This window comes from Haemorhous mexicanus, chromosome 15, assembly GCF_027477595.1.
Source record: "Haemorhous mexicanus isolate bHaeMex1 chromosome 15, bHaeMex1.pri, whole genome shotgun sequence".
Lineage (NCBI taxonomy): Eukaryota > Metazoa > Chordata > Aves > Passeriformes > Fringillidae > Haemorhous > Haemorhous mexicanus.
The window spans coordinates 10,693,051-10,708,073 of record NC_082355.1 but is presented as its reverse complement, the minus strand read 5'-3'; the positions used below and the strand labels follow the sequence as shown (position 1 = coordinate 10,708,073).

Below are 15,023 nucleotides of genomic sequence, written 5' to 3'. Positions count from 1 at the left end.
CCAAAAGATATGAAGTGCAAGAGGTGTACCATGGTCAGCTGATCATGGTGTAAAAGGAGTGTAAAAAGGCAAATATTGGTGGTGCTGAGGTGCTTGCTGGTGATGGATAAAATACTGCAGGGGCAGTGCCCAGCTCTGGAACACAGCACAGGGGCTCTGCTGGCTCCCTAATGGGTTTAGGGCTGTCTTCAAGACACCTCTGCTGCTGATACTATACATTACTTCCCTTAATTGTAGTCTCAAAGGGTCTTCTTGTAGCCTAATTTTTACCTGCACTGCTCTCTGCATTTCTCATGTTATCCAGAGTATTGGTTAAGTAAGAGTATAACAGCCTTTTAAACAGTGTTTCTTGGTGTTCAAGATCATTCTTAGTCAAAATCTAGATGAAATAAATCCTCCCAAGAGAGGCTGGAACAGCCAGCCAAGTCTGATGGCTGTGCTCATTGAGTGGCTCCATCTGAGCACTCTCAGAAATTGCAGTTGGGCTATTTCTGCTGGAACCTGTTTTCCAGAGTCTCCAAGAGAAATATTTCTGTTTGCAGTATCACTTTATGAAGTTTTGAGTATTGAAGTGTTTTTGGTGCATATTAGTGCACAGAAATGATGGTGAAAATTACTGTTTTAAAATTGAAGAAGCGAACATAATATTTTAACCATTTATTGTTTTGGGTTTTTTGTTTAGTTTTTGAAAGTTACCTTCTGGATTATCTTTTAAACTCCCTCTCTGTTTCCTTTCAGGAAATCCCAAAGGGGCTATGCTGACCCATGGAAACGTGGTGGCGGATTTTTCAGGCTTTTTGAAAGTGACGGAGGTGATTACCCTGAGCTAGAAAACATTGCCATGTGCAGGGGGTGTGGGTTAAGCTGTGGCCCTGCATGGGCTGGAAGGATGCTCTTGGAGATAAAAGATGACATTTTTCCTGCTCAGAGGGCCAAATCCATGGGAATGGAGCAAGGCTGAATCTACAGTACTGGAGGGCATTAAATCCTCTTTGCAGCTCTGGCTCCCAGACTCTGTAGGGCACTAAGGGCTTCTGAGAAACAATGCTGACTTCTGTTCATTAACTCTTTCATTAATCAGTTCATTAACTCTTTTTGAAGAATTAGGAGAGCACACAAGCCCTATACAGTTGCAACTGGTGCTTGAAGAGGAGTTCAAGCTCCTCTTGTGCTCTGTGTGTCTAATTGTGTCCAAAAATGTCACCATTTATTTGAAACCTCTCTGCATACAAAGTGTGTGTGTATATAGATATACAAGAACATACGTGATTTTTTTACCAGAATGGTTAATTTCATTGATATTCCAGTATATTTCAGTTTTTGTTATACATATTTCTAATAGAGCATAGCAGAGTGCTGGCCAAGTGCCTTTATAATCTGTTTCACACAACTGTAAACTCATGTTTAGAAACAATATAGGAAGCAAAATCAGTTGACCATGACATAGTAAGGATTTTAGACATCTTAGATAAAACAAATCTAAATAATCTAATTTCTGGTAGTGAACAGGAATTCTATAAAGTACTTACATGCACATAGGATGGACAATTGGTTACCTCATACCCCTTACTGGTCTTATTGTTGATGTTGAAATTACTGAAGTTTTTTACTTTAATACTGGAATTTTCTGAGATTTCCGGACCACTGGTGGAAAGAAACTCAGCCATGTGATGTAAGAAATCTCACTGAACTCCCATGTTCCAGTGTTTGCAGGACTGTGCCTCCACAGTGTGCAGGACAAAATGCCAGTGAGGGCTCCTCAGCATGGAGCTTCAGTGGCAGCAAGAGGCACAAATGAAAGCCGAGGTGTGGAGAGGCCTGAGCTTCTAAGGGCAGGCATTTATTTTGAAAGAGCACTAATTTAGAGCTGAGGGAACTTGGCATTTTCCAGAACTGATCCACTAAAATGGATTTAGTGTTTGCTGATGGAGTGGGACCCTGGTTAATCTTAAAGGTATCAGATTGAGACCAAAGTCTGGTGTGATTGTAAATTTAGCTCCAGCCACCAGAGCAATGCTAGCAGAGGGTAAGTGCCTGTAGCTGATCCACAAGATTTGGGTAATGTCTGACCATAGTAATGAAACAGAGTAAAGTGTGAAACATTTGAAAGTAGTATAAATGAAAGAAGCAAAATGAGAAGCTCTGTGGGTTTGTTGTTTACAAGTTCTTGTGGCAGTTTTGCTTAGTTCAGTGATTTTTACAAACCAAACGTATTTTTAAGCAAGTCCAGAGCTTTATTATATGGTTGTTCTCAAATACCAAGAAGCTGTTTGCATTTTTACATTTAACTGGACAACTGTGCCAACTGTGAAATGCGATTCAATGGCATAATCTTGGTCTGATTTAAAATCAGATTATTTTGTCTGGGCTCTTACAGCAGTAATAAAAAAAAAAAAGGTTAATATTAAAGGTTTTGCATTACTGTGCTTGCAGAAAATGAAGCCAAATTGCAATAATGTATAAATAGATCTGCAGGCCCTAATGGCTTCATTCAGACTGACAGACACAATAATATGAAATGGGATGCTGAGAACACCCCCATGGTCAATGATGTTTGACTTTGGTAGGTGATGGCTGGGAGGCCATACCCAAATCTGACCAGCCAAGATTTAACTTCAATAAAATATCCCCTGAGGGATGAACTCCTGTGTCTGCCTCCACTGTATCCCAGGTCATGAGCTATTGATTCCTTCTGAGCAGTGGAGATGCAAGTGGGTATAAGCTGTTAGTACTGTGAACTGATAGATTTTTATACCCATTTTCCACTAACCACTGGCCTTGATGCAAATTATTGGGTAGGCAAACTTTCAGTTTATCTAATCCATAGTATTACAGCTAGCTGTACCCAAGGAAATGCATGTAGAAAGGTTATTTTCTTTTGGGGAATGGGTTAGGTAAGGCTCCTGGGCCCTTTGTTTATTCCAGCCTTCAAGAGAGAGTTAAAAGCTCAGCAAAATCAAGACTTTGGCGACTTTTCTTCCCTTCTTTCCCCTGTCTGTGGGGCAGTCATAATGCCCTTAAAATCATATTTTAATCACTTAAAATGATGAGAAACACTAACAGAAGTAATTAGTTTTTGAAGCCTAAGATTAAATCATTAGTTTTACAACACATTGATTCAAACCAATGATTAACCCAGGAAAAGAAAAAAAAAAGGCTAATTTTGACTCTAGTAACGCTGTGATTTTTGAATGGGCTGTATGCAATGTGGGAAAGTGCTGCTCCTGCAGAGCCCTGCTGGCATCCAGAGGGTCCTGCAGGTTGGCACCGGGATCCTGGGGGCTCCTCCAGGTTTGCACCAGGATCCTGCTGCCTGTGCACAGCTGAGAGCACAGATCAGGGTCTCGGCACCTCCTGGTAGAAAGCAGTGAATAAAAATGGGATTCTCCATCAGGGTGAGCCTCCATTCCCAGCGAGAGCTGCGTGGGTACAATCTGCCTTCTGCCAAGGAGAGCCCTCTGCATTGCCCTGTGTGTACATCTCCGTGCTCTTTACTCCTCCTGCTAACAGAGCTCCATGATGCTGTGGCTTTAACGCTTCCCTGTGTCCGCCGCTCCCTCCTCTCTTGACAATCTTTACCCTTTTGCTCCTCTGGTGCCATTTTTCTTTTTATTATTTTATGACTTTCTTGTTGTCTTCCTGTCAGTGTTTCTTTCCTTTCTGTCTCCCATGCCCTCCACCTGCAGAAAGTGATCTTTCCGAGACAGGACGATGTGCTCATCTCCTTCCTGCCTCTGGCTCACATGTTTGAAAGAGTTATACAGGTAAGAAACCTGCCTGAACTGACGAGGCCTCGTGGGGCTCCTTGTGTTTTCTTCCAGAGTCAGTGGTCTCCTACTTGTGAGGATGTACACATTTCCTATTTGCCTTTAGCACACATGTTTGAGAGAATGGTACAGGTAAGGTCATGGTGTCAGTGGAAATCGTCTTTTTTCCACGCCAACAACAAAAAAAATTAAATAAAATGAATAAAATACTAAATAACCAGCAATATCTTGTAGCACTAAAAAGGCTTGTACTCCAGAAGTGCCATGTGCATAACACCAGAGCTGTGGTCTCAGTGACATGGCTGTGAGTCCTGAGCAAGGCCAGGAGAGTTTCCCAAGTTCTCCAGCTTACACCTGGCTCAGGGATTGAAAAATAGCCCTTCAGTAATGAGCCAAACTCATGGCTCATTCAGCTCATGGCTACTGCTGCCTGAGCAATTTGTGGGACAGATTTTCAAAGCACTCTAGGATGAGGTGTTGTGTGAGTCAAGATAATTTCATGCCATTTTCTACATCAGCTAAAATGATTTTTTTGCATAAATAACATGATCTGCAAAAAATCAAAAAACCAACCTGGCAGACACTGAAAAAGAAGAAACTGAGATCATGGTGAGACACATGATCCTCCTGGTAGGGCAGCACGTGGTGGTCATTCACTGGAGCCTGTGTCCCCTGGGAATTATGGCAGATTCAAGCTCTTGCCAGCCCACAGAACTGACTCCATGTCTCTTTGGCAGGGAAAAAAAGGATGTTGACTTGTGCTGCAATTGGTGAGTTAGGCAAGTGAGGTGAGACAGCCACATCAGGTCTCCTGGCCTGAGAAGCTGCAAACTTAAAATAGATCCAGTATGTGAAGGTTGGATCTGGATCCAGTTGCAGCTCTGTACTTTCTCAGGGAGGCCTGTATCAGGCTGAAAGCACACTTTCTGAGTCAGACAAGCATTTGAATATAAACCTCCCACTTCTTAGTAACATCTGTGCCAGAAATAATGTATTTTTCCCTGTTAAAACTCTCACAAATTGGAAGTAAAAACCATGAAAGATTTAGAGAATTACAGCCCAGCCTTTCTCCACCTGCAAGGCAAGTTGGTCAGTGTGCCAGCACTGTTCAGGCAAACAAATAATTATTCTAAATTCATCTGATGGGTGGCAGAAAGAAATTAGAAACAATGAAAATGCTTTCATTTCACAGGATGTTGCTGTACTCTGAAAGGGACAGCCTCCAAATGATGTCCAGGTTTATCCTCCCATCTGAAACAGCTTAATATAAAGATTTTTTCAAAGGGGCTAAAAAGTAATTTTCAAAAGCATTTTGAACAGCAAGCACTGCATCAGTGTCCCTAGTTTTAGCCAATATTATTCATTCTTGTAATTTACAATTAAAATCATATAGATACATTCTTTAAAGCTAAAAACTTACAGTTATTTTCAATTCCCAATGAGCGCACTGGTTACTTTTTTTTTAAATTCATGTGCAGTGCAAAGCACAGATTCAGCAGTGTGATTTTCATTAAACCCACATCACATGTGTAAAATTCCTGTGGTTTCAGCTGATGGAGACAGTCTCTAAATTCCTGACAGAGCAGTGAGAGCAATTTGGTTAGTACTGCAGATTTTTAGGAGCTGCACAAAAGATGTAGACGTCTCTTGAGGAATTTTCAACTTGTTTGGGGAAGACAAACCCACAAAAGGGAGCTGAAGTTTTCAGTCTATTCAGGAAGGCTGGGCTCACCTCTGGCATCACAGGTACTTGCTGACGTTACTTTCTCCTCCATGCACTGTAAAACCATGGGAGAAGTGCTGGTCTCCAAATGTTCTTCAGTGACAAAATGCCAGATTGACCCAGTCTGTGATGGCTCCTTGGCAGGGGTACTGGTTACCAGTAACCAGCTACCAGCTGGCTCATGGCCAGCAGCCCCTCTGCCCCATCTCACATATTGAGCTCCATTCTGCTGATGAAGAAAACACCCTGCTTTGTTTTCAAGTACAAGGCTTCTGGATTTGTAGTTTCCATACAAGTCAAGCACCTTTCATGAAGTGGGCTTCTATTTCTGGGATACAGGATCAGGCACTGTATTGCTAACGTAGTTTATATTGTTGTATTTAAACAAAACTAAAGTATTAACATCTAAAAATTGGCTGCTGCTCTGTGTTTTATGATGTTTCTTACTTTGCATTTCTGTATTGATGATAGGTCCTCATGCTGTGAGCTGCTATGGGAGGGCTGGGCTTTAGGAAAGTTCTGATCCAGACTCTGACCCTAACTGGGACTTCTCCATCCCCATATGCAGGGGATGAAGGGAAATCCCTTCTGAAAATTTTGATTCCTTGTTCTTCCAGAACAAGTGGTAAATTTGCTGAATTGCTTGTACTGAAAAATGCCCAGAACTGTTTGGATATTTATATTCAGCACAAAATTTATTGTTACTTTATTGTATTTCCAAAATCCCATTTTTGCCATATCGCAGAGCAGAAATTCAGAAAAGGAGCTTCTACGCTTGGGAGGAATGCTTTGCTTTGGGAATTGAAAGCCAAGGGGTTACATGTGTTCCTCTTTCTCCCCATCAGTCTGTAGTGTACTGCCATGGAGGGCGAATTGGCTTCTTCCAAGGCGACATTCGCCTCCTGTCTGACGATATGAAGGCACTGCGGCCAACCATCTTCCCTGTCGTGCCACGGCTGCTGAACAGAATGTATGACAAGGTGAGCTGGATTTGGATTTCACTCTTTTTGGAACAATGGAGTTTATGTCCCTTTAATACTCATGTGGAAAAATTCCCTTAGTCATGGAGATTTCTCAAGCAGATTAAACTATTTCTGCCTTGCTGCAGACATATTCTCACCCTGTGTAATGGATACAGCTCCTTCAGTGTGAAGTCTGTATTATGACTTACACAGACTCCAGACACAGCTACCACATATGAATATGAAATCCCTCTGTACTAGCCTCCTACCCTATTCTAAGATTACCAGAGACATTTCTGGAGATACAGGATTTTTTTCATCACAGAAAATCAGTCAAACCTGGCTGAACAAGGACTTTTTGTGCCCTTCAACCAGATTTGAAACTCAAATCTCTTGTTCTGGTGGCAACAACAGCTGGAAATCAGAAATTTCAAAAAGTTTTTGATGATTTAGGCAGTGTAAATGTGACAGTGGTTTTTGGATTTAGAAATCTTTAAAACTAAGGTAAAGGTATTGCAGGGTATTTAAGACAGGCACGTCTGGTCATCATGTTAAATCTGTTTGACTAGCTGGGAATATTTATTCCTCAGAAGACTTATCTGCTAAAGACAAGCTTAAGCACAAGCTACTGATGTAGTTTTTCCCAAAGGTGAGGGCTTCTGTGCTTTATTAAGGGACAGGCACTGGGGGTTTCTCATTTGTTGAGGTGGAATTTGTGCTGGTGCCTGATTAAGCTCAGGTAAATGCAGCCCCCATCACCAAATCAGCCACCACTGATACCTGTTCATGATGCCCATTCCCTGTTGCTCAGGTTGCATGAACTTCACAGAACCCTATCACAGGAATGATATATTAAGAGCAGCCCTGTCAATCCAGTCAAAGCCTGCACCACCATCCTGTCTTTTCCCCCCAAAAGAACCATGTGTGCAATAGGGAATAGAGCGAAACACATCATTCCTTTTTCCCCACTAACAAACCCCAGTGTAGCCTTGTTTACCTGTGCTGCAAATGAAACTGTGCCCACCTGGCTGTGTGGGTGTCATGGGGAGAACAGGTGTTGATGTGCTCTCTCTCCTCTGTGACACCTCATCTGCCATCCCATGCTCCTGCAGATCTTCAGCCAGGCTGACACATCCCTCAAGCGCTGGATCCTGGAATTTGCGGCCAGACGGAAAAAGGCCGAAGTTCGAAACGGCATCATTAGAAACGACAGTTTGTGGGATAAACTTTTCTTTAATAAAATACAGGTAAGTGATTCAAGAAGTGAGTCTGAAGTCAAAGAACTCTTGTTTCTTCTAGCAATGACTGGTTTTCTGACAAGGCAGTTTCAGACAGTAGGAAAAATTTCTTCATGGATAGGGTTGTCAATTATTGGAAACGGCTGCCCAGGGGAGTGATGGAAGTGTTAAAAATGGGTGCGGATGTGGCACTTGAGGACATGGTTTAGTTGTGAAGATGGTGCCGTGTTGATGGTGGGAATTGATGATCTTAGAGGTCTTTTTCAGCCTTAACAATTCAATGATTCTATGATTCCTTAAAGCCAGTGTAGTCCGCTGGCCTGAAGATGAACTGTGGGCAGTCACTACTCACTAGGGAACAACAGACTGGAAAATGTAATAGAAGAAGGAAACTGAGCACAGTTTGTTGCTCCATGAAGTTTTGCCTTTTTTGTTTGTTTGTTTTAGTTTTTAAACACCATGCATAATGTCAAAATTTCAATTCTCTCAGGGATAACTTTCCAGAGGGAAATGGAGAAACACAAGGCAAGCTGACATTTGCCACATCCCTCTTCAGCAGCACCAAGAAATCACTAATCTATGGAATAGTGCCAAAAATTTTCTGCAGCTCTCAGAAGGGACAGAGAGGAGGAAAGGTATCTAGGGATGAAATTCAGAAAGGTGGTAATGGAAAGGAGTCACTGATCAAAGAGATGCTGCTCCAAAGCTTTCTGCAAAATCTCAACAAATAGGATTGGATTTAGGGTTGGGTTTCAATTGGGCATATTCAAACCTGCTTTTCCTCCTAGGAAAAGAATAAGGTTGTAAAGAAAAATGCACACATGAATCATGGTTTAGCAACCATGAAGAAAGAAATCAGAATGCCCTTCTGCTTCCCACACATCTCAGTAAAAAAAGAGAATAAACTGGCTTTAAACCAGGTTTTTTTGGGCTCTGTACTACTCCAGGATGCTCTAATTACTTCATTTTTTTAATCGGATGACTTATCTGGAGACATACCACTTTATTTTTAACTAAAGAAACTGACTGTACTTGTGGTCTGTGGATTAGTTGTCCTCAGTGTGCAAAGATAGCAGAGTTCACCCAGGCGGGAGCGAGCCAAGCTGCATATTGATGCAAGGGCTGGCGAGACGGGCAGACTCAGTCAGCAGTTGTTTTCTTTTGTGCTGGGTTTTCTTTTTTACTTCTAGAATAAAGAAAAGGAAATGAAGGGGAAGGAGAGAGAAGTGAAATAGGACACAGGAATTGATGTAATACCCTCCAGAAATATTTGAAGGTCATCTGCCTTAAAAAAGGGACAACGTTATTTTAGAGGGCTTGGGAGGCAATTCATTAAAACCAGTGAGGTGTAAATAAGCAAAGAAGACTGTATGGGGAAGAGTCTGTTTTTCCCAGCAGTTCCCAGAGCCAGGTCTGCAGCCTGCCCAGGCACAGCAGTTGCAGGAGCCCAGGCTGAGCAGCTTGTCCTGCCAGGGACATGAGCACTCCTGTCTCGGTACACTGAATGGGGTTTTATCCCTCAGGAACGCTTCAGAGCTAGTTCATATTTCCATACGTGGCCACACCACAGAACCACAGAATGGCTGGGTTGGAAGACTCCTTGAAGTTCATCTAATTCTGACCCCATGCCATGGGCAGGAAATCCTGCATATCTATCCTAGAGAGAGCATTCTGTGCAAGCTCATGGTTTTGCCATCTGCAGTAGCTTCTGATGCTTTCTTTTGTTTTCCTCCTCCTACCAACCAGGCAAGTCTTGGGGGTTGTGTCCGTATGATAGTGACAGGCGCTGCCCCCGCGTCCCCGACTGTCCTGGGCTTCCTCCGCGCTGCCCTTGGATGCCAGGTGGGTTTGTGTGCCTGCTCAGGGATGTTCATCCACTGCCAGCAAGAGAACACATGGTGTTTAAGAAAGGAGATGGGTTAGACCCTCAGAACTGCATTTAGGACAGCTGTACCAGGATGGATTGAACAGCAGGGCTTCAGGCAGCCACAAAGTCCTGGTACACCTGGGGCTCAGTGGGGTGGGAACAGCTCTGGGATGGCAGTAACAGGCAAGAAATGTTTTCAGTTTGGGCATCTCCCAGAAAAACCCCACAGGCTCATCCTACCCACCTTTCAGAGCCAAATTGAGTATGTGCAATTAAATGTACTCATCCAAGTGCTGGGAACTTCATTACATGAGTTTTATTCTACATATAAATGGAGAGAGCTAATCCTCAGACATCAGCCTAACCCACCTGAGATGTCCCTGCATTATTTCTCTGTGAGAGGATGCCCAGGGAACTGAAAGGTCTCATCTGAGAGCCTAAAATTAGTCCAGAAAAAAAAAAGGGTGGATTTTCAAAATGTCCCACAAAAATACCTTTTTCCAACTAATAAGTTCCTTTCATAGTGTAGCATATGTCCTGAATCAAAGGCTAAGTGCTCAACTCATCATCTCCCTATTTTCAGTGATATAGAGCCATGTAAATGGAATTTGTACACTGCAGAAGCCAGGAACAGTGTCCCCATGGCAAATAGGCACCCACACACTGCAGCTGCAGCCTCAGCTCACAGGACTGCGCAACAGGGCAATGCTTGGGATTTCAGTTTGTAATAGCAAAATCTTTAAGGATCCTTTAAAAATACCTGTCTCTTTGTCAGGTTTATGAAGGCTATGGCCAAACAGAATGCACAGCTGGATGCACCTTTACAACTCCAGGTGACTGGACATCAGGTAATTATTTTCTTCCACCATTTGAAGAAATAAAAGAAATGCACATTCCTTTAGGAGATTACGGACTGTAACATCAAAGCCAGTTTGGACGGGGCTTGGAGAAACCTGATCTAGTGGAAGGTGTTCCTGCCCACAGAAGGGGGTTGGAATGAGATGAGTTTTAAGGTCCCTTCCAACCTAAACCACTCTATGCTATTTCAGAATAGGTTTTATATCCAAAAAGGAGGTGTCGGTATTTCGTTTTAATAGTGCAAAATCTTAATTAAGGGAATTATTTCTGCACACAGACACAGCTCCTGAAGAAAATCCAGTGTATCTCTAACTATGCAAGTAACTAATGATAAAATGCTAATTATTTTTTATAGGAGAGATGACAAGTGACTTGATAACTTTGATTTCCAGGTCATGTAGGAGCCCCTTTGCCCTGTAACTTAATCAGATTGAAGGATGTGGAAGAACTGAATTATTTTGCTTCCAAAGGAGAAGGAGAGGTAGCAAATCACATTTTTATATCAAATTCTCACTAGTTAACACTGTATGAAGTAGTTTATAGAAGCATTTTACCTTTGTAGTGTTCATGGTTGCTGATGTGTTACATCGTGCAATCAGGAAAGGAAAATGGAAGTTTAACAATAGAGCAGCAAAGAATTAATGAAAAAGGAGCTGTGGCAGTATTTCTAGCCTGATTCCTTGAACTGCTAAGACTGAATTAATTAGTTCAGCTTAGAGCTGAATTGCTATGATTTCTACATTGCTATAATCTCTACATTGCTGATTTCTATACTAGGCAAATATTAAACTTATTGAAATAACTTTATTTTTAACTGCAAATGAAATGCAAATCAACTTCAAACAAATCAGTTTTGCAAACCCTGCGTCATATTTCCATTAGCTGGAAAAAAATCCATAGTTAGTTTAATAACCCAATCTATTTTAGTTTCATGAAGCACAGTCATTAAAATATTTCTAATTTAGTGAGTTACTACTTAACTTGTATTTATAGTAGAATAAGAAAATAATTCGTCAACACCCATGGCTGTTTTGCAGATCTGTGTGAAAGGACCCAATGTGTTTAAAGGTTACTTGAAAGATGAAGAGAGGACAGCTGAGGCACTGGACCAGGAGGGCTGGCTTCACACAGGAGACATTGGAAAATGGTTACCTGTGCGTACTGGACACACTCAGAGTTCTTATGGCAATTGTATTATCCCAAGTAAATGTTCAAGGACTGAACTTAGGTCTCCAAGCAGCTCTGTCTTTACAAAGGATTGAGTTTGTATTTGGCAGAATAAGCATTTGAAAGCACAACAGGCAATTGAAAGCTCTGTTAAAGGCAGACTGCTTGCTGAGTTTCTGTGGTTAAATAACTTCTCTGGGGATTCTCATTTCTTTCTCCTAACAGAATGGGACCCTTAAAATTATTGACCGGAAAAAGCATATATTTAAACTTGCTCAGGGAGAATACATTGCACCGGAGAAGATAGAGAATATCTACATCCGCAGTGACCCTGTTGCTCAGATCTATGTCCATGGAGACAGCCTGCAGGTACAAACCAAGCTTTCAGAAAATCTTACTTTACTCTTAGTAGTTAGAAGACAGAGCTGGGCTTGAAGGAAGGGAAAATGGGAGTGGATCATGCCACACTGTCTCCCTCCTGCTTTGGACAGCCAGGCAGGAACTGAACTGCTGGTGTGACTCTGAGCAGCTTAGAGAGTGCTGTGACCAAAGATCAAGCTTTTAAGTTGGCTTTGGTGTCACTCTTTGGGTCTCCAATGCTGTCCTTTGCCACCAAGCCTGTGGTAAGCCAGGAAAAGGCAAAGCCACTGCTCCCCCCGACGCTGCCTGCCCATTCTGACCAATCCTGTTCTGTTAATTTGCGCATTTATACACGCACCTACAGCTTTTGAAGCCATGGCAATTCATCCTCTGCATACAAGGCTCACAAGCATGAGCCTTCCCTTGGCATCAGAGTTTGCCTGGGATTTGCAGGGCCATGTGAGTTATTAATGTCCAGGAGGAGAACAAACCCAACTGAGGGTATTAAAACTGCTGGTAAATGCAGTCACAGACAACCTTTTATTTGAGAAAAAGGCACAGACATCAGAATGTACTTCATGATGATATGTTAGCAAATTATTGACATAATTAAACAAGAAGTAGTAAACATGCAGAAATTCAGCTGACTTGTGACTTCACTTGAATGTAGAGCCTAGAATGTGGTTCAGGTTTCACCTGCAACTCTCCTTCTCCTTTACCAACAGGCCTTCCTGGTGGGAATTGTGGTGCCCGATTCCGAAGTCATGCCAGGATGGGCAAAGAAAAGAGGGTTTGAAGGAACATACGCAGAACTCTGTAAAAATAAGGTTTGTATCTGCAGTACAGACTTAGTACAGACTTCTTTTTTTTTTTCTGTAGTATTATGTGTGCACTATATTGTGTCTAGGAATGACAGTTTCAGTGACAAGAATTATGTCCTCACTGAATATTCAGCAGGGTTGACCTGGATCCAGTGATATGTGTTGACTGGTGGTACCAACCTCTGCCAGCACTGGTAGGGTAGGGCAAGAGTTTCTCTTGCAGAGAACAACAGTACAGCAGGAGGAGAGGTTGTGTTTGCTTAGATTTCCTAAATAAGACAACTAAACAAGACTTATCACTGGTCATCTCTGTGGTGACCAGCAACAGGACCAGAGAGAAGGGCCTGAAGTTGTGCCAGAGGAAGTTTAGGTTGGATATTAGGAAAAGGATTTTCCCAGAGAGGGTGGCTGGGGGCTGGAACAGGCTTCCAAGGGGACTGGTCACACCATCAATTTTGACAGAGCTTAAGAGCAATTGGATAACACTCTCAGGCCCATGGTATGCCTCTTGGGGCTGCTCTGTGCAAGGCTGGGAGTTGGATTCCATGGTCCTTGTGGGTCCCTTCCAGCTCACAGCATTCTATGATTCTATAAAAAGGACCTCAGTCTTAAACGCATGCTCTCTAATACTGAGGAACTGCATTGGATCACATCACTAAATATTGATGCCACTGAACCATTCCACTGCTGTCTGTGGGCAGTGATTCTGCATTGAAGTCTGGCAGATGGCTGAAGGACTGTAAATTTAACAGCTATGTCACATGGCAGGTTTGAAAATAGAACCTTACTTTTGATACCAAGGACACACTTAACATCACCACACTTAAGTGTAATGCTTATACATTACAACAGAATTTTGCTCGTTACATACTAACTGTTAATAAGGCACTTGAACTTTGCTCAGAAACACTTTTTTTGGTGAACAGTGAGCATTTATTGCAGGTAAGGTTGTCTGTGGTAGCTCATGAGGAATTTCTGTGTTCTGACGCAGGAACTGCAGCAAGCGATAATGGAAGACATGGTACGGTTAGGGAAGGAGAGTGGGCTTCACTCCTTTGAGCAGGTAAAATACATCATTCAGTGTGCTCAGACAGGCCATTTGTCTGTATAGAAGAGGGATTTGTCAGCATTTATCATGTTACTACAAATCTTTGTTGCAGCTGTATGTGATGTTTTTGGAAAGAGCTTTATTCCTGGCAAGGTGTATTTATTCCTCTGGAAAAATGTATTTGCTGTGATTCTGCTTCCCACCCATGTTTGAAATTTGAATTAAATTTAGTGAAAGTTTTGGGTGCAGAGGTCAAAATCTTAATCAGGGACATGGATAATCTCCAGACTGACAACCAGGGGTCAAGATAAACATCTGTAGGAGTCTGACTCTTCTGCCACTGAAAGCTCTGTTAGAAATTGGGTCACTAATTACTACTCTTATACCTGACCTTGAAATGCTGCTGGTTTCTTTATCTTTAGTCCAGGCACTAGTTCTTTCCTGCTTGTGTAAATATTTCTGCAATAGAGCTGCAAACACTTCAGAAGGGGAGATCTGAAATCAACCATGGTCTACATAGCATTAAAAACATAGAAAAATTATCCACCCCATTTTAAAATGTCAAATGCTTATTTCTGTTGAAAAAACCAGACATCTTAATCATTACACATAATTAGCAAGGGCTTTTTTGCTTTTGTTTAGGCTGTTTCTGGGTGATAATTCTAATGAGTAATTCACCACATTGGAGTGGAGCAGAAACATCATTAAACATAACCCTATTCTTAATTTCTCAGTTACCTATGCAAATGAAATGGCAGCAAAAAGAAATTTATTTAAAAATAATTCAGTATAAAGCATAACTTTTAATGCACATAATTGTCTGTGCCAATAAGTCTTGTTTGCCTCTGCCATGGTCTTCACAGTATGAAATATCCTCAAGTAATTGATTCCACCAGCAGTTTACAATTAATAAAGTATAAAGTAGTGAAGAAAGCCTTGTCATCTTTCTAAAAATTGGAATAAAATAATAAGAGAATAGAATAAAAAATGATACCATTTTCAAAATTAAAGGGCTTCAAAACTTCATCTTTGTTGCAATATGTAATCTTAAAACCAAATGCTGAGCCAGATACTGTGGCTAATATTCACATGGAATAGGATGCCCTGTTTATGGGAATCCTCTTTATCATCCCCATCCTTGTCTGCAGCTTGGATTTCTGTCTTGGGAGTGCCAGGTGTGACTTCTATAACCATCAGCTTCCAGGATCTGAA

General features: G+C 41.8%; 1 protein-coding gene across 4 annotated transcripts in view; it reads left to right on the top strand.

Moving 5' to 3' along the window:
* ACSL6 (acyl-CoA synthetase long chain family member 6) overlaps nt 1-15,023 on the top strand; it is a 62,794-nt gene that overhangs the window by 42,300 nt on the left and 5,471 nt on the right. For 2 of the 4 annotated variants that reach the window (XM_059859907.1, XM_059859905.1), the window contains exons 10-20: nt 739-812; nt 3,822-3,899; nt 6,336-6,470; nt 7,565-7,699; nt 9,437-9,532; nt 10,333-10,405; nt 10,808-10,896; nt 11,453-11,569; nt 11,808-11,951; nt 12,668-12,769; nt 13,755-13,826. In XM_059859907.1, coding sequence (XP_059715890.1) covers nt 739-812; nt 3,822-3,899; nt 6,336-6,470; nt 7,565-7,699; nt 9,437-9,532; nt 10,333-10,405; nt 10,808-10,896; nt 11,453-11,569; nt 11,808-11,951; nt 12,668-12,769; nt 13,755-13,826 — 1,115 coding nt within the window. Of the gene's footprint in view, nt 1-738; nt 813-3,686; nt 3,900-6,335; nt 6,471-7,564; nt 7,700-9,436; nt 9,533-10,332; nt 10,406-10,807; nt 10,897-11,452; nt 11,570-11,807; nt 11,952-12,667; nt 12,770-13,754; nt 13,827-15,023 lie in introns of all 4 variants that reach the window. The other 2 variants (XM_059859906.1, XM_059859908.1) reach the window with 2 other exon arrangements.